Source organism: Cyprinodon tularosa, unplaced genomic scaffold, assembly GCF_016077235.1.
Source record: "Cyprinodon tularosa strain WSP-4 unplaced genomic scaffold, ASM1607723v1 ctg271, whole genome shotgun sequence".
Lineage (NCBI taxonomy): Eukaryota > Metazoa > Chordata > Actinopteri > Cyprinodontiformes > Cyprinodontidae > Cyprinodon > Cyprinodon tularosa.
Window position 1 is genome coordinate 219,933 of NW_024038976.1, and position 23,503 is coordinate 243,435.

Below are 23,503 nucleotides of genomic sequence, written 5' to 3' on the forward strand. Positions count from 1 at the left end.
CTATATTTATCTGTAAATGACTGCATGTATATTGCTACTAAAATACACCTAAAGCATAATGCTGCCACGACTGTGTTTCACCAGGGGAATGGAGTGTTCAGAGTAAAGTAAATGAGACTTTTTATAGTTTGTTTCATCGATGGCTTTCTTTCTGCAGAATAAATGGAATAAAACATCTTCCCGGTGGAAGAAAAAGTGGTCCACTTGAATCCCCAAAGTTGTACATTTGCTTCCAAATTCCTTCTGTCACTTGATATTGGTTAATGAAGGAGTGATTGTCTGAGTGGCTCAATATGACAATGCACACTCTAAAAAGAAAATGCAACTCCAACCTCAACAAATTGCTTCAATCGGTAAAAAGTTACTGAATTAGGTTTATCATAACAATATTTCAATATGGTTTAACTTCTTTTTTAATAAAATTTAAAAAAGCTAAATTGCCTAAACTTAATTCAATCAAATGTTACCAATTTAAGCAATTCATTTAAGTTGAAGCTAAATTCTTTTGAGATATTTTTTTAGTGGTCCTTTGACTAGAAAAAGCAATAAATTCAGTTCATTTACAATTTGTGGAGAATAGGGCATAAACAACTTATCAGATTATTCGATTATTGAAATTGTCAACTAATTTGGTAATCAAATCGAATTGTTAGCTAGAGTAAAGGTACACAGACTAAGAATGCAATTTGCTGAAAGATAACATAAAATATATATATACATAAAAATGTCATTAAGGGTCCAATTGTTTCTTTCTATATAAATTAGATTTATATTTGCATATTCATACAGGTGTAATTCAATGAAGTATATATATATGTTTATTTTAAAATGTTAATTCCCTAAAACTATAATTTTTAGTTTGACTAATGGAAAACTTAAGGCTACCAAAATAATCAACAATTCCTAGGGGAGTGCATGACGAACAGACACACATACACTATATTGCCAAAAGTATTTGCTCACCCATCCAAATTATTGGAATCAGGTGTTCCAATCACTTCCATGGCCACAGGTGTATAAATTCAAGCACCTAGGCATGCAGACCGTTTTTACAAACATTTGTGAAAGAATGGGTCGCTCTCAGGAGCTCAGTGAATTCCAGCGTGGAACTGTGATAGGATGCCACCTGTGCAACAAATCCAGTCGTGAAATTTCCTCGCTCCTAAATATTCCACAGTCAACTGTCAGCTGTATTATAAGAAAATGGAAGTGTTTGGGAACGACAGCAACTCAGCCACGAAGTGGTAGGCCACGTAAACTGACGGAGCGGGGTCAGCGGATGCTGACGCGCATAGTGCGAAGAGGTCGCCAACTTTCTGCAGAGTCAATCACTACAGACCTCCAAACTTCATGTGGCCTTCAGATTAGCTCAAGAACAGTGCGCAGAGAGCTTCATGGAATGGGTTTCCATGGTCGAGCAGCTGCATCCAAGCCATACATCACCAAGTGCAATGCAAAGCGTCGGATGCGGTGGTGTAAAGCACGCCGCCACTGGACTCTAGAGCAGTGGAGACGCGTTCTCTGGAGTGACGAATCGCGCTTCTCCATCTGGCAATCTGATGGACGGGTCTGGGTTTGGCGGTTGCCAGGAGAACGGTACTTGTCTGACTGCATTGTGCCAAGTGTAAAGTTTGGTGGAGGGGGGATTATGGTGTGGGGTTGTTTTTCAGGAGCTGGGCTTGGCCCCTTAGTTCCAGTGAAAGGAACTCTGAATGCTTCAGCATACCAAGACATTTTGGACAATTCCATGCTCCCAACTTTGTGGGAACAGTTTGGAGCTGGCCCCTTCCTCTTCCAACATGACTGTGCACCAGTGCACAAAGCAAGGTCCATAAAGACATGGATGACAGAGTCTGGTGTGGATGAACTTGACTGGCCTGCACAGAGTCCTGACCTCAACCCGATAGAACACCTTTGGGATGAATTAGAGCGGAGACTGAGAGCCAGGCCTTCTCGTCCAACATCAGTGTGCGACCTCACAAATGCGCTTCTGGAAGAATGGTCAAAAATTCCCATAAACACACTCCTAAACCTTGTGGACAGCCTTCCCAGAAGAGTTGAAGCTGTTCTAGCTGCAAAGGGTGGACCGACGTCATATTGAACCCTATGGATTAGGAACGGGATGTCACTTAAGCTCATATGTGAGTCAAGGCAGGTGAGCAAATACTTTTGGCAATATAGTGTATTTCCAATTGAGCTCTGAATAATGCTTTCCTTGCCTCGGATGTTGGTTTATTCTTGGTAGATCTGCAGTTGTGCCATTTTTCCTCATTTTCAGATGAAAAACATCTCAATCATCAAAACAGTAATGTTCAAAGTTTGAGTTGTTCTTTTTAGAGCCTGACCCCTGTCTAAGCTTAAATGTATCCCTAAATAGTCTGCATGCCAATGTCTTTATGATGGTTCCTGTGCCCCATTTTCTTAAAAAAAAAAAAGCTCTTTACAGAGACCTTCACAAAACAATTATTTTCAAACTTAGAGCTTAATACTGATATGATTTTGGCAGCAAGTTGGTTATCAGGATTTTATTTAGGCGTAACGACAAAAGAAAGGTATTCAATACAGATGCAAACCCCATTTATACATTATTGTAAAACAACATAAAAAAAAAAAAAAAAAAAATTCCACTTTTATGCATTACTAAATTGTGGTCATTCAGTATAACAACTCAAATTACCCTAATATTGGTTGTTCAATATAAAGAAAATAGACAAAAGGCAAATCAATACTTTAATGAGGAAAGAACATAAAACTTCAAAAATAACAATTTAAAGACAATGTTTGTATTATCTTGTTTTATTCCAGATACCGTAAATATTTCCTTAAAAGTCCAAAAGGAGCTTCTCAATCAAACAATAAACGCCTCCTCGTAAGCTTTCATTCAATCCTAAACATTATTCCAGAAACAGTCCCACAACCTAAACCGAAATTAGGTTACAATGCAGGCTTATTTTATATGACTCTATTATATATAAGAACCATAAGAGTCTTTTTTAAATCTAAGAGGGCAGTTTGAAGACTGTAAATGAAAGAAAAAAAAAAAACTTCAACAATACCTCTCTTCTTGCAAGATAAAGATTTGTTTTTTCTTGTGAGTTTAGATAATGTGTGTTATCTTCAGTTTGTAATGTCATGGTTCACTGTCTCTTAAAATATGGAGGGCATTCATATAAAATATAAAACTAGATAAATTCCTGACAACAGGATGGTGATGGAACAAAGCAGAGGGAGTATTTCAATACATTTGTGGGGAAAACTTGACATTTTAAAACATTATTAAGAAAAAAAAACGTTTTTGTGTTCGTCACACATATTCAAGACACTCAGAGGCTCCATATTATACGTAAAGTGCACTGTGTGGATTATTATATATTTTTTTTTCAATTATAAGTGTTTATCTTTTTTTACTTTCTTTTACAGAAATTTCAGTGCAATTTTATCCTAAGCTTTTTTTTTCCTCTCAACCAAAAGTGCTCATTTGTACAACCCTGAAAGATCATTAAAACTTGCTCAATCGATTAGGTCAACTAAAGGGATGTAGACACATAGGTTAAACTGTTGGCTCCTTAAATAGCTCAGTCTCAACAGTTGTGAGTCACTCACTGATGGGTGATTTAAAGAGAGTCAACAGCAGCTGTTTGTGTGCATCTGAGTTGACAGGTGGGCTCTGAGGGGCAATCACAGGCTCACTGCCTCCCATCTCATGGGAAAGCAATGATTTCTGAAAAGCGTGTAATCCTTACTGTTTTTGTCAGTCGATTCGGAATAAAATAAAATGAAGCGTTACCCCACCTAAGTGCCAAAAAAGAAAAAAAGTGCACTTGAAATCAATAAAAACACTAACTTAAGTAAAAGAGGCCATCATCCATGCATTCTGCAGAGGAGGCCAATTGCATTATCAGAAGAAAAACTAAGCCACAGCTCAAATAAGTACACTGATTTGTTGGGTTCATTCTGTTTCTTCATCATCCGAGCTCTGCACCATCTGGCTGGTGTGTTCAATGTAGTCGAAGGCAGGAAACTTAACGGGGAGGTCGCTCCACTTGCTGTAGTTGCTGTGCTTTTTCCCATTTATACTGACTACAAAGTTTTTCACGTGGAGGCACGGCAGGTCAATTCCACGGTACATCATCATTGAACCCCATGTCTGCAACACAAGTTAAAACAAAAGTGGAGCACATTTTAGCCAATGTCAATAATATGATATAATGGAAAGTATTCAAAAATTTTATTCTTTTTATATTTCTTACCAGGAGAAATATATACGTTGTCTAGAAAGAATATTCATACCCCCTAATCATTGTTCAATTTTCTATGTTACAATTTCAAACATCAACTGATTTTAGCGGTTTTTGGCTCATAAAACTTAGACTTACCAAAAGAAAATCTAGCGCTTCAGCTGCAAAGGATCTCAGAAGTAAAAAAAAGCCACCTGTCTTTACTTTAATTTTAGTAAAAATGGTTCTGTTCAGGGAAGTTTGTTAGAAAAATGGTAGCTCGCTGAAGATGATTTATCATTTAAAGCTTATTTTACAAATATTTCCATCCAAAACCCAGGAGGACAAACTGCTGCACTTAAAAATTATTTCTGAATCTATCTCAGATCTGTAAATCCTTCTGCTAGCTTATCATAACTCATAAGTCATTGTCTTCCTCCTGATAAATGTTACCTGAACTAAACTGAGTGCCTCTGCAATTTAAAAATTGTGTTTTGTAAAATAGCAATTTTATTGCAAATGGCAAATTTGCCAGCTATATTCTAGATATTTGATTTGACTATAAAAGGCCACATGTTTTCTTTTCCCCTCACTGTCTGACATTGAGTCAGACCTAACGCTTCCTGTATAAATCAGATACAATTAGCATTATCACTTCTATTTGCTAAATGTCCAAACTGTAAGAATTGGTTTTTAGCATTTCTAAAGTCTTTCTTCAAATTCAGGGGTTTACATTTCTTTAGTATTTGGTAGACCAAACCTACAGTTATTTCCTTGGGGATGAAAATGATTCATGCATCATGGAAAAAAAAGCTAAAAAAATAAAAATAAAAAAAATTGAGTTTTGCATTCGTCCATAGGAAATCCCAATAAAGCAAATTACTGTTTTGGATGGTAATGTGACAATATGAAATAGGGATTCATGGGTATGAGGATTTTAGCATGAATCTTTATTTAAAGCTGCTAGGATTATTTTTATTGATGATGTGGGAGTCTGTTAAACCCTAATATTACCTGCCTGTTACACATCTTAACCAATGTTTTTCCAAGCAGTTCATCTAATTAGGACAGTTCTTCTGACAGAATATGTAGTTAATATGTTCATTATGCACATAACAGAGATTACAGGCAGAGTGGATGAATCCTAATAGCAAGCAATCTCTCAATGGGCATTCAGAATGACCTTGACCAAAGAAGATGGTATTATTTTAATGGAGCGGGACGTTTCCACCTTGCAAACATGCAACATGTAATGTGATCTGTGAGGATGTGGCAGGCTGTGATACTGGAGTTGTATAAAATACTTCTTCAACTGTGATTCAGGGCCCACTTCATGGTTGGTAAGCGCTGCCATCTTTAAACCTAAGCAATTTCTCTGGTCTGAGTAAGATTACAATTTCTTCAAACTATGTTTTCATGTCTCATGGTTATTCAATAAATTTACTTTATGAAGTGTTATTTAAAGAGTTTATACAGAAAAGAGCTTTCCTTTAACAAAGCCCAACACAGATAATCTATAAACCATACAATATGTGTACCTGGCCACAGCCTTTGCAAGCTATCACACCGTTGGTTTCATAATCCAAACGACGCTCCTGAAGAGATACATTTTCTCTCTGAATGAAAAGTTTCCTGAAAAACACAAAAGCAAAGTTAGTTACTCAATTAAACACACTAGTCATAAATATAAAAAAATTTTTGTACCTGAACTGTTGCGTAACATTGACTTTGTGCATGTTTTCGATAACTTGGATGTCTTCACCGCTGCAGATTTTTTGGCTACAGTTTCGACAGCTGAACTCTAGAGCAGATGGGCTCTCATCCTTGACAGCCTTCTTCTTCTGCCTCACCTGCCTCACTCTTTCCTCCATTATAGCCTGAATCTGAAACTCAGTGATCTAAACGTGCAGAAAAAAAACAATGAAAAAGAAGTCTTTGGAAGAAAATGCATACCTAATAAAAATACTTGTTTATTGTACCTGTTTATTGTAATCTTTCTCATTCAAGGCTTTAATTTTCTGAATGGCTTTGTTCATCATTTGCTCACGGTACTCATTGACAGACTCCTTTTCAGCCACCCCAGTGTTCTTTACGTCCACAACGGTGTATGTGCTGTCGTCAGCTCTTCCTCTGCCTTGAGACTGCAAAACAAAATAGAAAAAATGGTGAGTTGTTCCGCTGAACATCAACCTACATCTTATATGCATTTATGCTCTGCTGCTAGAATTTACAGCTGGATTCTACGGAAGCCCTATAGGACATATGAGGAAAAAAAGAAAAAATCTGGATTAAAAAAAGTTTTTTTTTTTTTTGTATATGTTTGTTTTTGCTTTCTTTTTTCCTGACCTGAAAGTGAAAAGTAAAATAATGGCAAAATGTATAGTCAGAGGCTTGGTTTCCAAGAATCAATGTCCCAATTTCTAAACTAGCTTTTTGCAAACTATAATAATGTACTATGAAGGTGCAAAAACGGTGTATTTGTTAGCCCAGGTATGTAGTTAGAATCCAAGATCAAGACTTTATTTTGCAAACTGCCTTAAAACTCACTGTTGGTGAATGCTTATACCTTTTCATGAAAAATCTGAGAAATAAGGTGAGAATAATTTGATTGTTTAAATGATTATTATATTTACTTATGAATTTATTTATTTACTATTCAGTTATAACAGCAAACTAAAACGTTGTTGGGGTAACAGTTTTTAACCTCAAACAACAGAGTTTGATCAAACTTTTTTCTTTTTTCTCTCCACTAATGAAGTAAATGCACTTCGGTTCATCTATTGGCAAACCAAAGTATTAGTAGAACAAAAAATTGAACTGAGGCTAAATTGAACTTTGACAACTACAAACATAAGTTTTGTATTTCCTTTAGGGAATCCATTGCTGCTGATATATTTCGGATGCAAGCCCTGGCTCTTAAAGTTGGTCATCTGTAATCTCCTCTAATTGTCCTTCAGATCCGTCTGCTGTGGTAAAGATTCAGAAAAAAAGTTTGCACTCATGGCATGGTAAAACTTTTTTAGTTTTGTTTTTTTTTGTATTTTGCTTTTAATGGTCAAAATAAAATAAACATGACTTTGGAATTCATACAAGTTCTGTTGAGAGTCAACAGATATTTATTTTAACCACATTTGAGATTTTTTTCTTTTGTGTGAACTAGTTTAGGTATGGCTTTTTGAAATTATCAGAAGAAAATACAGTAAACTTTTTCAATACTGATTTCTTAAAAAGTGAACACAATATACCTAAACACTAAAGTGTTGCAGTAACAACACTCTTCAGTATGACACTCTTACTGAGTAAAGGAAAATCATCCAATTTCTGACATGCTTTATCCCAAGCAGGGTCGCGGGTCGTGCAGCCAGATTTAAAGCTTATAAAGGGTTTACTGAATATCTTCTTCATGCAATATGGTTTGTACTAAATAAAATATGAATCAAATCACATAGTTAATCACTGACTGTAGACACTGATATTTATTCCACTAACCTGAATCATAGCAATTTCATTGGTCACATGGCCGTATCGGATAACAAAATTGCAGGCCGGTATGTCCAACCCTTCCTCTGCCACTGTTGTAGCAATAAGCAGGTTGAGTTCACCAGTTCTGAACTTCTTTAAGACATCCTTTTGCTCTGCCTGAGGAATAAGACTGCACGTCATATATCAAGTACTTCAGACACGGAAGCCAGAAAACAGTTCGTGTATAGGACCTACAGCTGTCATTGGTTTAGTATCGCTCTGGTCTCCTCCTCCAATGACATGAGAGGGCTTCACTCCAATGTCAGCAAACTTGGGGTTTTCTTGAATCCACTGGCTAAGAGTTATAGCACTGTGACGTGTTCTAGTGAAAATAATCCCTCTGGCCTCCTTCCTGCTGCTGAACTCCTGTAAAATCTTACTTCTGAGTTTTGAGAGGCTGTCGTTTTCATACGTTGGATCCTTCGCAAGTTTCTCCAGCTCCTCCTTCTTTTCTGCAGTGAGAAGTTGAAACATTAAGTCAAATCTTTTTCCCAAACAAAGTCCACAAACTTAAAAATTAAGTACAGAGCATAACAATTTGCCTATTTTATGGGGAAACAAAATGCTAAATCTAAATCAAAGAATTAAGATGTTTTAATTACTTCCACAGTCAGGTATATAAAATCCAACACCTAGACATGCAGATTACTTTTGCAAACAATTGTGCAAAAAAGGTTTAATCTAAGGGGCTTAGTGAAATCCGGCTTGGTACTGTGATATGATGACAATAAGTTCACTCATGAGATTTCCTCACTGCTAAATATTCCACACCCAACTGTTGCTGGTGATATAACAATGAAGAGGTTGGGAAAAACAGAAGCTCAACCAAGAAGTTATAGACCAATCAAAATCACAGAGCAGGGTAAGGAGACACTGGTCAATGGTGACAAATGTATGTAGGTTAATTTTCAGGGGCTGAGCTTAGCCCCTAACCCGGGGTTCCACAGAAAGCATTAGAGGTACGGAATGTCCGTGGTGCAGAATCTGCCAAGCTCTGTGCTGGAGCCACAGGTAAGGTTGTTCTGATGTTATAGAGTAAAATGCATGTGCACATGTAGTGCTTAACTTTTAAACTCCACCAGATCCACTTTGCTTGGGAGCAACTTACTTCCTGTCTGAATGATCTACTCTACTCCACACTGGCGAGAAATCGACCAGCCGGATAGATAGAAACACAGATAGAACCACCCTGATACCGCTTTCACAGTGGCTGAAAAACCCATTTAAACGCAGGTACAATCAACTTTTAGTAGCAGTGGGAACAGCTCACTGAAGCATGTCTCTGATCGGTATGCTGTGGGAACACCAGAACCGGGCTGACCCGCCAAATTACGTGACACCATTTAACGCAAGGTACGGACGTCAACACACCGTGCCAGACCACTCTGAGCTCACAAGCCGAAACAACTCTGTTTATATTCAATAAACATGGCGCAGCACTGATAACAGACATTCGGACAGATATAAAAGCAAAATAGTAAAGAATACTGACTACACTCTGGCTCACGCACACTGCACTCTATGCTGCTTTTCCTAATTTACTTCCCTTATTTTCGTCACACTGTCCACAATGACAACGCTCACCCAACAGTGATTCCATCATCAGACATGCAGTGGTGGGGCACAGTGGCCACTTGCTGGCAAGCTGTGTGGCCACTGTGCCCCACCACTCCTAAGCACTGCTGACAAATGGGGAAAGAGCGAAAAGCTGATTGTTAGCGGGTCAATGAGAAGTTTGGATACCCTAACCTCAAGCTGACAGAGAATGTTTGGGAAGAGTCAGAGTAGGGTCAACAAGGCAGGAACTCTTGTCCGACATCAGTGTCTGTCCTCACAAATATGTTTTCAGAGGAACAGCCCAGAACTCTAATAGATATGTCCCTTAATTTTGTTAAAAGCTTTTCCAGAACAATAAAAGTGATTTTAGCAACATCATGTTAAACATAATGGATCAAAAATGGGACGTCACTCTAGTTCATATATGTGCATCCAAGAAACACAACATGACGCTATGGATTTTCGACTGAATATAAATGAAAGAATTTGATGCAGTCATCAACTTTGGCAGCTCTGCAGGAAATATTTAACTTAGTTTCTCATCTCTAGACTCAGCTAAGTAAGCAAGGACAGGTCAATGACTATCAATCAAAATAAATACAGAAAAAACAAAATCTATAGTCAAAGTTAATACCAATGCACATAATACCATGGGGGAAAAAAAATCACCTTTAAACAAATTGAACAGGAATCTCTCCGTCTCTGTGATTTGTATGTTCTCCTCTTCATCAGGAGTCGTTTTCTTCTTGATCTGCTCCTCGTGGAATTTGTTCAGGTAACTGAGGGCATCGCACATGCGAATGGTGTTGCTCAGAATCAGACCTTCATTATACCGCCGCAGATACTCAGCACAGACCCGCACCTTCTGGTCACCTTCCTTGGCAGCTAAAATAGAATGAAGTAATATTACTTTAGAACATTGTAAATGAAACCCCAACTGGCAGGCACAATAAATAATGCTAAAAGGAACAAGGCCCACAGATGTAAAGGGAAATGTACAGATTTTCAATACTTTTGTCAGCCTGCCCAATGGCAGCTGTGGCTATAATGTAACTTGACACTATTAGCGTTTGAATGTGTGTACGAATGGATGACTGTACTGTAAAGTGCTTTGGGGTTCTTAGACTCATCGAAACACCCTACAAGTACAGGGCACTTACAATTTGTCAGATCGATGTCATAAAAATAAAAGTCTGAAGCTGTATATACCTGAATATAGCACTCATTTTTGGATTTCTCAACTAATTTCAAACACAACCTTGTTTTTTTATTTCTAATCTTTGAAAATTTTATAGTTTTTTTACTTTAAAAAAAAGGCCAGGATGTATAACTTTTAGTAATAAGAATAGAGTAGAGAATAGAATTAGAATAGGGCAATGTTCTCCACTTACCTTGTCGCTCTTTTTGAACAGCCCACTGTTCATAATTCTGAGAGCCCAGGTCACAGGTGGGACTAAGCAGAACATGTTCATGAATGGCGTTCATGATTGTCTTGATCACACGGCCAAAGGGATCCTAATGATATTTAGGTAAATGCAGAATCAACTCCGCTTCACAAAACTAACACCAAACTGTTTAAGTGTAAATATTCCATTGAGTCTACTCTGAAAAGATAGTTTACCTCTTTTCTTGGTTCGACAGCCAGAATGGATTTTCTTTGCACCTTTTTATCTCCTCCAAGGCTTCTTGTCATGATTTTGGAAGCATCAAGGTTTGCACAAATCTAAAATAAACAAACAAAAGAAACAACAACATAAATTTGCAATTATTTGTGATGCAGTCGAGATATAGACAATTTCAGTATTCTTTGAAGCCTTCCTTAAATCAGGAATCTGAAAGCTTGGCATAAAAGATCCAAATGTTAAAACCCATCAAACTTTTAAGGTGTTAGATCAGTCGTGAAAGCAGCAACTAACTTGAAAGAAATAAATTGCAATGAATTAAGTCCTGAAATGTGTATACATTCATTTTTTTACAGGAACGGTGGATGATAAACTACTAAGCACAGCACTTACTCGCAGGATGTGCTCTTCAGCTTTGCTCAGTGTGTTGGCACCCCCGACTCCTGGAGAGGCAGTCAGGCCCAGGATCTGGGGCAGTAGCACGGGCTTCTTCTGCTCCTTCTTGAGCTTAATGTTCTTGTGCTTTTGTTTCAGGTACCGCATCATGATGTGGTTGTAGACTCCTCCTTTCTGAGTGTGGTGACATTCATCTATTATGATCAGTGACAGATCTGCAAAAGACAAAGACATATTAGAAGACATTCATATCCACATAAAGGATTACACCCTAAATTATAAAGACATCATAGAAATTAGAACAACAAAGACAATCTTTTTCCATGCAAAGACAGCTATATTTTCTGTTGCTGATTTAAGCCCCTTAATGCCATATCAATTTTTGAATGTGAATAACTTATTGTAAAGTGCTTTGGAGTCCCCTGGCTTGAAAAGGTGCTATAGAAATAGTTTTTATAAAAAAAAAAAAATTATAATTCCACAAAAAGCACTACTTTTTGAGAAACTCAAAGTGATCTAAGTGAGGTGAATTCAAATTACTCAAGTCTAAACTGCGTGATTCAAATTTGTCCCAGAAGAGAAAAAGAAGCAGAGTGGCAGCTTGATGGGCTGTGATAGATGGTCTCTTGTGAATATCCAGCCACACACCAATGGCTTAAACAGACATGAGGACTGAGAGCCAGGAGGAAGAGGGAAAAAAAAAAGGTATGATTTCAAGTGTTTCGATAAACAGCATATGTTCCTCTGAGGTGGCTATTCCACCTTGGACTGGTGACTGCCAACAGGAATAAACGCCAGAGGTGGAAGAATTTGACAAGATCCTCTCGAGGGAAAACCCTCCTCCGAGTCCCCGGGGGGGATTATTTATTCCAGAATACATCAGTGTCAGAAGTCATGTCCAGGACAGATTTTGGAAGAATTTCCAGACATTGCAACAATATGCAGCTTGATTGTACATTGTATGTCTACTAGGAATAAGAAGCATTTAAACATCAGATTTTTTAATTACAAAAAATCCCTATACAATTGTTCATTAGCCCATAACTCAACATTAACTTGAGTTAGCAGCAACAAAGAAAGAACTACGACAGAGTATTAGGGCCAGACTAGAGATTCTTTTAATTTTTATTTTCGAGAATAAAGTTAAAAAACTATGAGATAAAAGTCATAACATTATGAGAATAAAGTTGTAATATAATGAGAATAAAGTTGCTGGTGTGTAAAAGATTTCTTTATCTGACAGACTGATGGCAAAACATAACTTCACATGATGCTCAACATTCCTCATTTTAGAGAAAAAAGTGCTTCTTGTAAGAGTTGTGATAAAATACAACTTTATTCTCCTAATGTTGCAAATTTATTCTTGTAATTTTACGACTTTATTCATGTAATTTTATGACTTTATTCTCATCATGTTGTGCCTTTATTCTCGTAAAGTTGCGACTTTAGTCTTGTAATTTTAAGACTTTATTCTCGTAATATTAAGACTTTATTCACGTAATTTTAGGACTTTATTCTCATAATTTTATGATTTTATTCTTGTAATTTTACGACTTTATTCTAGTCATGTTGCGCCTTTATTCTCGTAAAGTTGCGACTTTAGTCTTGTAATTTTAAGACTATTCTCGTAAATTACGACTTTATTCTCATAATTTTACGACTTTATTCTCATACTTTCACGACTTTATTCATGTAATTTTATGACTTTATTCTCATCATGTTGTGCCTTTATTCTCGTAAAGTTGCGACTTTAGTCTTGTAATTTTAAGACTTTATTCTCGTAATATTATGACTTTATTCACGTAATTTTAGGACTTTATTCTCATAATTTTATGATTTTATTCTTGTAATTTTACGACTTTATTCTAGTCATGTTGCGCCTTTATTCTCGTAAAGTTGCGACTTTAGTCTTGTAATTTTACGACTTTATTCTCATACTTTCACGACTTTATTCTCGTAATTTCATGACTTTATTCTTGTAATGTTGCGACTTTATTCTTGGAATTTTATGACTTTATTCACATAATATTACGATTTATTCTTAAAATAAAACAATAACAAAAATCTCCAGCCTAGCCCTAATACTCCGTCCTAAAGAACATATTTTTTCAATTAAAAAAATATATATTCAAATAGAAATTGCTCCAGCCATGATATTGCAGAGGATCACAATGAAAACAACATGATAAAACCAAATGTGCTCTTTAGACTCAGGCTGGCTTTGTCACTGCAGCATCACTACCTGCTACAGGAAGTTAAACACTATTAAACTCCAATAAGCCATTTCCACGGGCCAATTGATTTTAGTTGAGAATAATCCACACTAGTTATTCACACCAAACCTTGTGATTTAGAAATGAAGTGCTAGAAAACCATACCGCTTAGTGTCACCCCATCATCCTCTCCGCTGTCAGCCCTTTCCAAAAAATTTTCAAGGATCTGGGCCGTGCAGATGATGATGTCATTTTTCTCCACAATTTTAGTGAAGGAGATTTTGAGCTGGGAGTCTCCGCTGACCTTCTCCACTTTGTACTTGGGCTTCAGAAAGGGTGTAAACTCTGTAGAAAAATGCTGCTCCACAAGAGGAATCTACGGGGCAAAAGAGAATATTTTATAGAAATGGTTTTCTTTTATAAAATGACTAAATTACTTCTGGCCACTATAGAGCTGTCCAAGATCTAAAGGGCGCAATGTTGACGCCCACCACAGCTAAATATGTTCAGAGCTTTATTCTCTTTGTTTAAGGCAGGGTTTCTAATTAGAGGCTAAAGGGGATTTTGTTGCACACTGTTTACAAAGTGAGCACACAAGCTTTTTTTGTGTTTTTGAAACAGATTTACTTATTGCTCAGGAATGAAGATTAAAAACTAAACTGGCTTTCAGTTACTTATATACTTGTTTTTAAAAACTGCTACTAGATAGTTTTATGGCCTTATGAATCCCCTCCCCCCCCATGGTTTTCATTTTCCAAGTTCAGTCCAGAACTACTACACGCCAAATAGCAGCAAAGTGCACTGAGATATATAAAACATATGGCATGGAATTTGCGGTGGATGTCTTCAGTGTTTTCTTTGGATCTGAATGAAGCAAAGCAGGCAAAAGCCTATAAGTCAAGACACACCAGAGCTTGATTCTAGTACCTTGTTCACCAGGACGACCACCTTTCCTGGTTCCCCCTTTGCTCTCCTGCTGTCCAGATGTTTTTGGGTAATGTACACTGCGACTCTGGTTTTACCGCTTCCTGTCGGCAAGCAAATAATAATGTTTTCCCCCTCCAAGGCAGGCCGGGCTACTTCCATCTGATAATCTCGGAGAGAGATTTCTGTTTCTTCTGAGTCTCCGCTTGTGGTTCCTGCTGTTTCTGCTGCTGGAGGTTCACTCAGATCTGCAAAACAGAGCAAAGGATAGCAAAGGTTTAGGGGAAAAACAACTTTTGTCTATGTAAGGAAGCCACAATTACACTTTGGTTATGAAATATCCTCAGCGGTTTATAAACAGAAGCACTTTTCCTGTGCTTTTATAACATAAACATGTTTTGAAAAATATGTGAAGTTTCAAAACTTCAAATTCACCAGTTTTACACAAAGTACAGCAGAAAGAAAGACAGATGAACCGGTTAAAATTATCAGCCTGCTTTTTCACAGAGCATGTTGTCTATAGCTATAAATTATAAAAAAAATATAGTGCACCCTGACATCAACCAGAGAAATTATGCATAAAATAATATATTTCTTTAAAATGATTCATAAAAACTCCACCATACTATGGCATTCAACTTCGGTATTATTTTAACTGTTGCTTGTATAGGGCAAAATTTAGACACACTGTTGAGGAAAACCAGACTTTATATGACCCACACTGGCTGGATTTAAAGTTGCTGGGAGGAAGTGAGTAATTTGTTCTGCTTGGACTGTGAGCAATGCACCACTAAGGCATTTAACACTTTTATTGTACCAGATTTTATAAAGCCTTAAAATAAAGGGGCTTACTAAAGTCTTTGCTATGTCAGCTTATAACCTTCAACCTTAGTGTTGTTTAATTGCGATTTAATGTATCACAAAGACCAACACAAAGTAGTTAATCATTTTTGAGTAACATAAGAATTAAACATGGCTTTCAGCTTCTTTCTATTAATGAAAATCTAAAAGGTGTGGCTGACAGGCAGGACATCCAGTAGGGCTGAAACAATGATTTGGGTTAATCAGGATTAATCATTTATTAAACTAATTTAGTAATCAATTAACCGTTAACTGGAGTATAGAAACTGTGAAAATGCCTTTAGCTGACAGAGCGAACCACTTAGAACAGTAACTATATCAAAATTGTAACAAAATATATAAACATTTTGCATTTAATATAAAAAAATATGTTTTTGTCTGTTTTAGTTTAACCTGGTTTCTTTTTTCCCTTATTATTAATCGAGTTATTGAAAAAATTGTTGAAAGATTAATCGATTTTGCAAAAAATAATGGTTAGTTGCAGCCCTAACTTCCAGTTTACTTGTTTACCCCAAAACTCAAAAGCAGTTGATTAGCTGTAGTAGTTGCCTAATAAGTAGTTAAAGTCTATTTATCATGAGGAAATGAATCCAACCTTTAAAAAAAAAACACATTTTTCCTTACTGAAAGGTGCAGGAAATCCAGGTTGAGGTTTGCCTTCAACCTTTTAGAGGAAACAGATTCTCTGCAAGGATGAGACCAAAATAGAGCATTTTGGACAACTTAAATAACGTTATGTTCTAGTGAACACTAATTAACTTAATCACATTATCCCCATCTTACAGGGTGATGGTAGCATCCTGATGTGGAGAAACTGGTCTATCAATAACTATAACAACTTGTTGAAAAGGTGCTCATGATTTTTTCAACATTTAATCTCCCTTTGAGACCAATAAAGTATTTCTGGATGTTTTTTTCATGTTTTATTGAGTTAATAGAACCATTACTTAAAGGCATCACTGAAAGACTGACAAGGTTTTTCGGAATGTGTTAGAATCGCTTAGTCAAAGTCCCGCCAAAACCTGCAGTGGAATATGTGGCAAAACATCACAACTGTTGCTAATAGACCCTCTCTGTCCACAAAGAGCACGAGAGCTGCTTTGTAGCCACAGACATCAAGTAAACCAATGTCTGTACTTTTTTGTACTACTTTTTCAAAGCTTTTCAGAGATCTTATTCTTTCTCAGTGCAGGCACTTTTTAATTATCCTAATCAGCTTAAATACAAGTATGTCCTGATAGAGAGATAGAGCCTGAACATCAACAATAGGAAATGTGCTCCAGAGGCGCTTCCGAGTTTACCAGCAGGTCAAAAACACTGTAATTATTTGTTATATATACTCATCTTTATTAAATTTTACTCAATGGGAAACTAAAGACAGACAACAGCGAGCATACATGTGACAGATTCAGTTTGAACTATGAGAACTGACAGGATTAGAATCAAGATTTTGGAAAGAAATATAAACTTGCATTGATGGAAGTTGATTAAAAAGGAGAACATAAAAAGTAGGGAATTACTTCTCCTCACATTGACAATATCCCTGTGTCGAACCTGGGAAAGAGGGTACATGTCTGTCATCTCCTAAAGCCCAAAATCTGGCATACAAAGAGTCTATATAGAATGGATGGCGGTGAGTCTCTGTGATATATGATGTTCTGTCCAGAGTGTACACTACCTCTTGGCTGATGACAGATGTAGAACATTGCAACTTAACTTTTCCTAACTCTCCTGTAAGACTGGGCAAAACGAAGCATGCAAGGAAAGTTAACGAAAGGCTAAACTCCACAGATTCCTTCTGGATCTGCTAATACTGAGTCAGCATGTGGTTCTCATTTAAAGCACTGCTGCGCTCAGTCCTTTTTGACCTCTCTGTGGTTCTTAAAGCTTCACAGATGGAACATATTCATGCCCCACCAAAAGGCATGAAAATGTTCCACAACAATCTTCCAGCTGATCTCATTTTTTTTTTGGTGCTAAAAACTAAACTACAAACTAAAGAAATGCCTATTGTTTTCCCCATACAATTACCTTAACTAACTTAACACTGGCTGCTTAGGTTTGGCAGGACAGCAGCGCATTTCAGAGTCGTAACAATGTTAAGAATGTTGGTGAGGGGAAATGAGTCTCACCTGGCCTAATGTCCTCCACGCTTTTCAAAGGCTTAGCACATGCATACAGACCTGGAAAAAAAAAAAAAAGATATTTACTGGGAAAAAAACTCATGAAAATCAAAAAATCTGAACTCATTTTTGCACAGAATACAGATCAAAGTGTCTGTTCATCCTAATTTAGGCCAGATTTTGTGTCGGACTTTCTGTTGAAAACTAAAGTAAATCCAAAAGATTATTAACATGCTGCAAATAAAACTCCCCAATGTTTAAACAAAAGGGTTGAAAAGTGAGGGTTAAAACCAGAAAAGACAATGTAAAAAAAAAAAAACTAGATCAGAAACATCATCACACAAATTATTCTAAAAAAACAATGAAAACGTTTTGAGAAACTCCCCATTTGGATAATCTTTATTTTGGGATGTGTTTTTTGATGCAAATTTTTATTGCTTTATGAAATATTCTCTTTTTTTTTTGGTCTTTTTTTTTTGGAAAAAGTACAATATGTGTTGCCAGGGCCACTGAAGGCTTTGCTTATGTACATTTCTTAAAATGAATATGTCTACTATAATAACATGTAAGCAGCAGTGCTGCTGAGTATTGTGGAGCTACATGAGTCTTCACAAAATAGATGATATCACTGGAAATATTAAGGATGCAGCTTAAGGCATTAGCCATGAGATCAGAGACAGGATACAAATGGGTCTACCTCATGGACAATTACTATAAGCATATTACTAATTAAGTTAAAGAAGTTGCTCAATTACTGGAGGAGCCCTGATCTCAGTGCAACTGAGGCTGTCTAATATTCTAACCCAGTTTTACTATGAGAAATGGAGCAAATTCCACCGAATAAGAATAAGAAGCTCAAGGAAAGAGGGTCTAAAATGTTTGCTCCAAGTCTTAAGAGCTTTAAAAAGGTAATTCTACCAAATAAATGCATGCAAACTGTTTTTTAATTTAACCTCATTTAGAGAAGGTGAAAAATCTAATCTTTAAAATAATCTTCCAATTATTATTCTGGTAAATTAAAAATAGTTTATGGAATTCTAACTGAACCTAGAAGAAGAAAAGTTTATTTAAAAAAGTAAAATTCTGATGTGCTATATTGTAAACTTTACAAAGATATCTTGTCTCAGCTGTAAATGTAATCTTTTTAAGGCCAATAGTGAACATTTTTACAGAAGCTGCTTAAACTTTGGCTGTGCTCACTCCAGTAACCACAGGCCCAGATTAGTTTTAAATATCTAATAGTGATCAAACATATTCTGTAAGACCTGTGGAGTCAGGTTCTTCGGCGATGGTGATTTCCATGGACTCCACACTCGGACAGCTTTCAGCCAACGGTTCTGCTGAAGCTCCATTTTCTGAAAATCAATAAATAAATATTTTTACAGCTCAAAATTAAGCTGACACCAAATTCTTGCAGACGAACAATGAATTAGAGTTAACCACTGTTATTACTGTTATTAGAAAGCAGTAGAAATATTTGCTCATAAGAATTTGGACAGTAAACTTTACCGGGGCCAGTTTTCCCGGGTCCAGGGTAGAGTGGGGGCCCTGAATTGGCCTCCTACATCTTTTGCCACAAATATTATTATTTTTTAAAGGTGTTTACAAGGAAATTGGAGCTTCATTCTTAAGTTTCATAAAATCTGTATGAGCATAAATCTTTTATTACTTTCTTTCAATTATCCACAACAGTATTGGGAGGTACCCCCAAAAGCCATTTATTCTAACTGGTTATGCTGCTGTCGCAGTTTCTCTGAAGTTTGTCAAGCTGCTATACATAAGGCTGGCTGTGCTGCAGGTGGAGACAGGAAAATACAGAACCTGAATCTTCCCCTCTGTACACAGTCAGGAAGCAGCTCCATCACTGGCTGCAAAAACTCTGGGGTGGAAGTGAATAAATAGACAATTCTATTGTACAGCCTTGAATATTTAAAGATGCTGACCAGAACATGTTGTGGTCCAATTCAAACATGTCACACAAGTAGAAATCTATAAATAAATATAATTTTCTATCATTGTTAAATAATTATCTATTACTTATATAATTAACTATTAAAGATGTTTCTCTTTACTTCAAAAATGTTACATTTTAGGCAGGATCTCATTCAAAGATTAAATAAAACACACACACACACACATATATATATATATATATGTGTGTGTATATGAATGTATATATGTATATACCGGTATGTGTATATATATGTTTCTATGTATATATAAATGTGTATATATGTATGCATGCATATATATATATATATATATATATATATATATATATATATATATATATATATCTCCAGCCAAGGCTTGTCAGCTAGCCACACACTTACTTGGCTTCACACACTCAGTTGATCCTCCAGTAAGTTCATAGAGCTCCTTGTGTTCAGTGAGGCGCAGAACTTCCTGAAAATCAGAGATCCAACCCGGTCGGCACCTCACGATTCTGCTCAGAAGTTCAGAGGCTCCACTTCTGTTCCCGTTATTTCTCGTTTCAGCCAAAATCTATATTTAGAATCAATGAATAAATTAGACCATAACGTCCATAAAATCTTAATGGCTCAATACCGCCATCTTGTGGCCATGCAGCTGTATATTTAAAACAATTTCGGAAAGCCCCGATTTCATTCATTGTTATTTAAACTTCTGTACAGCTCTCTACAGTCCAACTTACCCGCTCTTTGTCAGCAGCAGTAATGAGTTCCTTTGAAAAACAGTGATTACAAACTTCGACCGTTTTCATGTCCACCAGGCTGGGCGCCAGTAACTGAATTAGCTTAACGCAGTAATCATTCTCCGCCTCTGTTTCGGGGTCTGGGGGATTTAACAAGTAGTCAACAGCCAGCACAGAGCCCCCCTGACGCAAGGCGTCAACAAAGGCCCTGAACCACCCCTGTGTATGCGGCTTCTCAACCACCTCACTAATAAGCAACGTTGCAGCCGAAGCATTACCCTCCGCCTTCAGTTTCTGGCTGATCCGCTCCTTTCTTTCTTGTGTAATAAAATGTAAATATATCAGCGTCTCCTCTACTTTTATAATACTTTCAAGTTTATGTCTTAAGTCTTCAATAAGGCGTACGTGTATTTCGTCGTTTTCGGAATCCATCGTGACTCAGCTGTAATAACAGAGGCTATCGCTGCGGATCAAAATAAAGTCCAAGCCTTTTGATTATTCAGAGACACGTAAAACCCAGGAAAGCAAAACTAGTTTACTTCCGTTTTCTCTTTGAACACAGGTAATTACTGAGAGAGGCCACTAGATGGCACTGTTGGATACAGTAATTTAAACCACGCTTAACAAACGATTCAACACTTTACTATAAGTGCGTCAGAATTTGTTCTATTGTTTAAATTTACAACAATACTCATATTTCATATAAAATAATTAAAGAGTGATGAGTTTAAATTACTTATTTCTAGTGTTTTTAAAGGTTGTCATCATGGGTGGTTCTAGACGGGCCAACGTGCCCCTGTAAATCATGTCCTGGCCCCTGTTGTGGCCCCTGTACTGAAGAAATATTACTTAAAAGAAATTTTAATGATGATATGCGCTGGAACAGAAATGGTTACTGATAGGTCCTTTGGATCTATTTAATTTTTGTTCTTTACAAATTATGTTTAACTAGTTGTTTAAAAACAATCAGGTGATAGTTTCAGTCCTATTGAGATAGGATCCCAGTTTTCATCTGCTCAATATTTTTTTCAGAACAAAAAAAAACAAAAAAAACTCTTATTTTTACATTTAAGTTGATCAGTTTTTCTTTAGCTCTAATTCAGATTTTATAGAAAATTGTATTTTTATCTTAAATGAAATGGAAAAATATGTATAATTCCTAAATTATCAATGTATATTGACCTTTTAAGAAATATAGTTTTAATTCAAACTCATTGAATAAAAATGTCACTTCATGCAGCTCTCTTAATACATTTGAATCCCTTGCCATGTTTTTTATTTCATGTTTTTCTGTGCCCTCATGAAAACACTCTGGCCCCCTCCTGGCCCCCTGGTACATTTGGTCTAGAACCACCACTGGTTGTCACATACTGCTAGTAAAAGCTTTTATATAGTGAATTATATAGAGACTCTGAAATACGGAGCCCAGCACTGACATAATTAATAATAAAAGTTTAAATATAACAATGGTCAAAATAAGTCAAATATACACCAATAAAACAATTAAAAAATTTTTGAATCAATTTATATTACATTTAATTTACAACATATTTTATGAATAAGTTTACCTTTATTTTATTCTGCATTTCTTTACATTAAATAATGTGATTTGTTCTTATTGTGGGCCTATATGTTTTTCTTTTACTTTATTTATAGATTTATCTGTTTCTTTTGTGTCCCCCCTTTATTTTCTTTTTACTCTTCCCCCCCTTTTTTCTCTCCTTAAACTTTCTTTAATAAAATGTATTTAACATTTTATCTTTTAATTCATGCACTTATGTCTCATTTTGTCAATAAGGTGCACTAGCCTTCACAGCTAAGCTCCACAACTATTGGTCAGTTAGGGGAAGCAACCAGCTCCAGCTCTATCAGCTGTTCTATTGTCTTAGCCGCCCGCTCCCGCGGCAGGGTCAGAGGGTTTAGATCTCTGTATAAATAGATGTGCATCTTTGTCTTATATATACGATCATTATGATACAGTGGCTCAACTGAAATTCTCCATCAGGAGAATTCCACTCCACTTATCTCATCAAGTGAGTCCAGTCTTAACCTAATGACACAATGAAATGAAGACAATAGAGGGTCTTGAAACTCTGATTCCAGCTGCAGTCTGTTTTGTGAATATCACCCAAACTTTTTAATTCGCTTTGTTCAAAATCATCTAAGGCTATGGTTATACCTATTGCTTGTACAGCTTTTTTTGACCACACATTTTTCTTCCACTTAAAGCTACAGTCTGTAATAATTACAGGCATATAAATTCAGAAATTTAATATATTATACATAACTATGTTATTTATCATCACCTATGAGCTCAGCCTTTCAACCATAACATTTGCGTTGCCTTAGAATTCGTTATTTATAATTACATAGGAGCGGGTCTCGCAGCCATGGAGGCTGACATCTTTGCGCTACGGCAGCGCAGAGGCAACAAACTAGCGATTGCGAGATCTCCCATGACGCTCGAAAATAACTACGGCAAGTTGAGAGAGATGAACTGAGACGGTACTGAACAGTAGATGGCAGTATTATGCCTGAGAAGCGTTTAGTCTGCCTGAAACCAAAGAAGAAGAAGAAGCAGGTATACTGCGCCTCGGTAACAAGAAAGGTAAACAAGGCGGCAGGCGTGAGTGACTTTGCAAACTGTTTGGCACTGTGTGGCCAAACATCAGACGAATGGAGGATCATGCCTACTCTGTATCACAACGAAAAGCGGCGGACACCGAACCCCCGTCATCTAAGAAGCGGAAACACGACGAGAATAAACGCAAGAGTGACAAGAAACGACAAAAAACACGGATCAACATTGGCACGGCATTTACACGATGGAAGTCACTGATGGAGGAAAAAGGTTTTCAAAGTGACGCTCAAGTTGCCAGTTTTCTCTTGGACAGGTAATTAATCCTACACACACAATTGTCTAATATCACTGCAGTTTTTGGAGTACAGGATGCTCAGACCTGTCTAAAACAATAACATGCTGCGTGATGATGCTGTTACTCTCCAGTATACTTATTCAGCAACGTCCCTGACGTTTCACAGGTAATGATTCAGTAATTTTCTGTAAAATAATTTTCTGGATATATACCTCGGTTACTTCTCTCCGGCTCCTTTGGAGATCTTCAAGCCTTTCCTCCTCTGCTCTCACCCCGCTGGCTCCCCTCTCTCGCCTGGCCCCAGCTGCACGCTCACCCCGGCCTCTCTGCCCTCTTCCTTTCCCTCTTCCTTGCCTTGTAACCCCCGTGCCACAAACAAGACTTGGACTCTGTAAACGGGGAATATATATTCTTCCAGCGAACACAATCTCGCTGTTAAACTAATGACTACAATTACTTCGTCTGTTTATATCACCATGCAAAGCAGCTCACCAAAACGTCACAACGACGTAGAAAAA

General features: G+C 36.8%; 1 protein-coding gene across 1 annotated transcript; it reads right to left on the reverse strand.

Annotated features, from left to right (window-relative positions):
* Positions 1-2,717: 2,717 nt before the first annotated feature.
* On the reverse strand, positions 2,718-20,657 carry ifih1 (interferon induced with helicase C domain 1). Its single transcript, XM_038289738.1, has 16 exons — positions 20,110-20,657; positions 19,769-19,940; positions 18,701-18,790; positions 17,445-17,495; positions 14,455-14,699; positions 13,693-13,903; positions 11,312-11,529; positions 10,918-11,019; positions 10,688-10,811; positions 9,966-10,181; positions 7,935-8,191; positions 7,707-7,856; positions 6,197-6,358; positions 5,922-6,115; positions 5,756-5,849; positions 2,718-4,147 (listed from the first exon to the last, which is right to left on the reverse strand). The coding sequence occupies exons 1-16, from the start codon at positions 20,539-20,541 to the stop codon at positions 3,950-3,952; spliced, it is 2,916 nt and encodes a 971-aa protein (XP_038145666.1). The 5' UTR covers positions 20,542-20,657; the 3' UTR covers positions 2,718-3,949.
* Between the last annotated feature and the right edge of the window lie 2,846 nt (positions 20,658-23,503).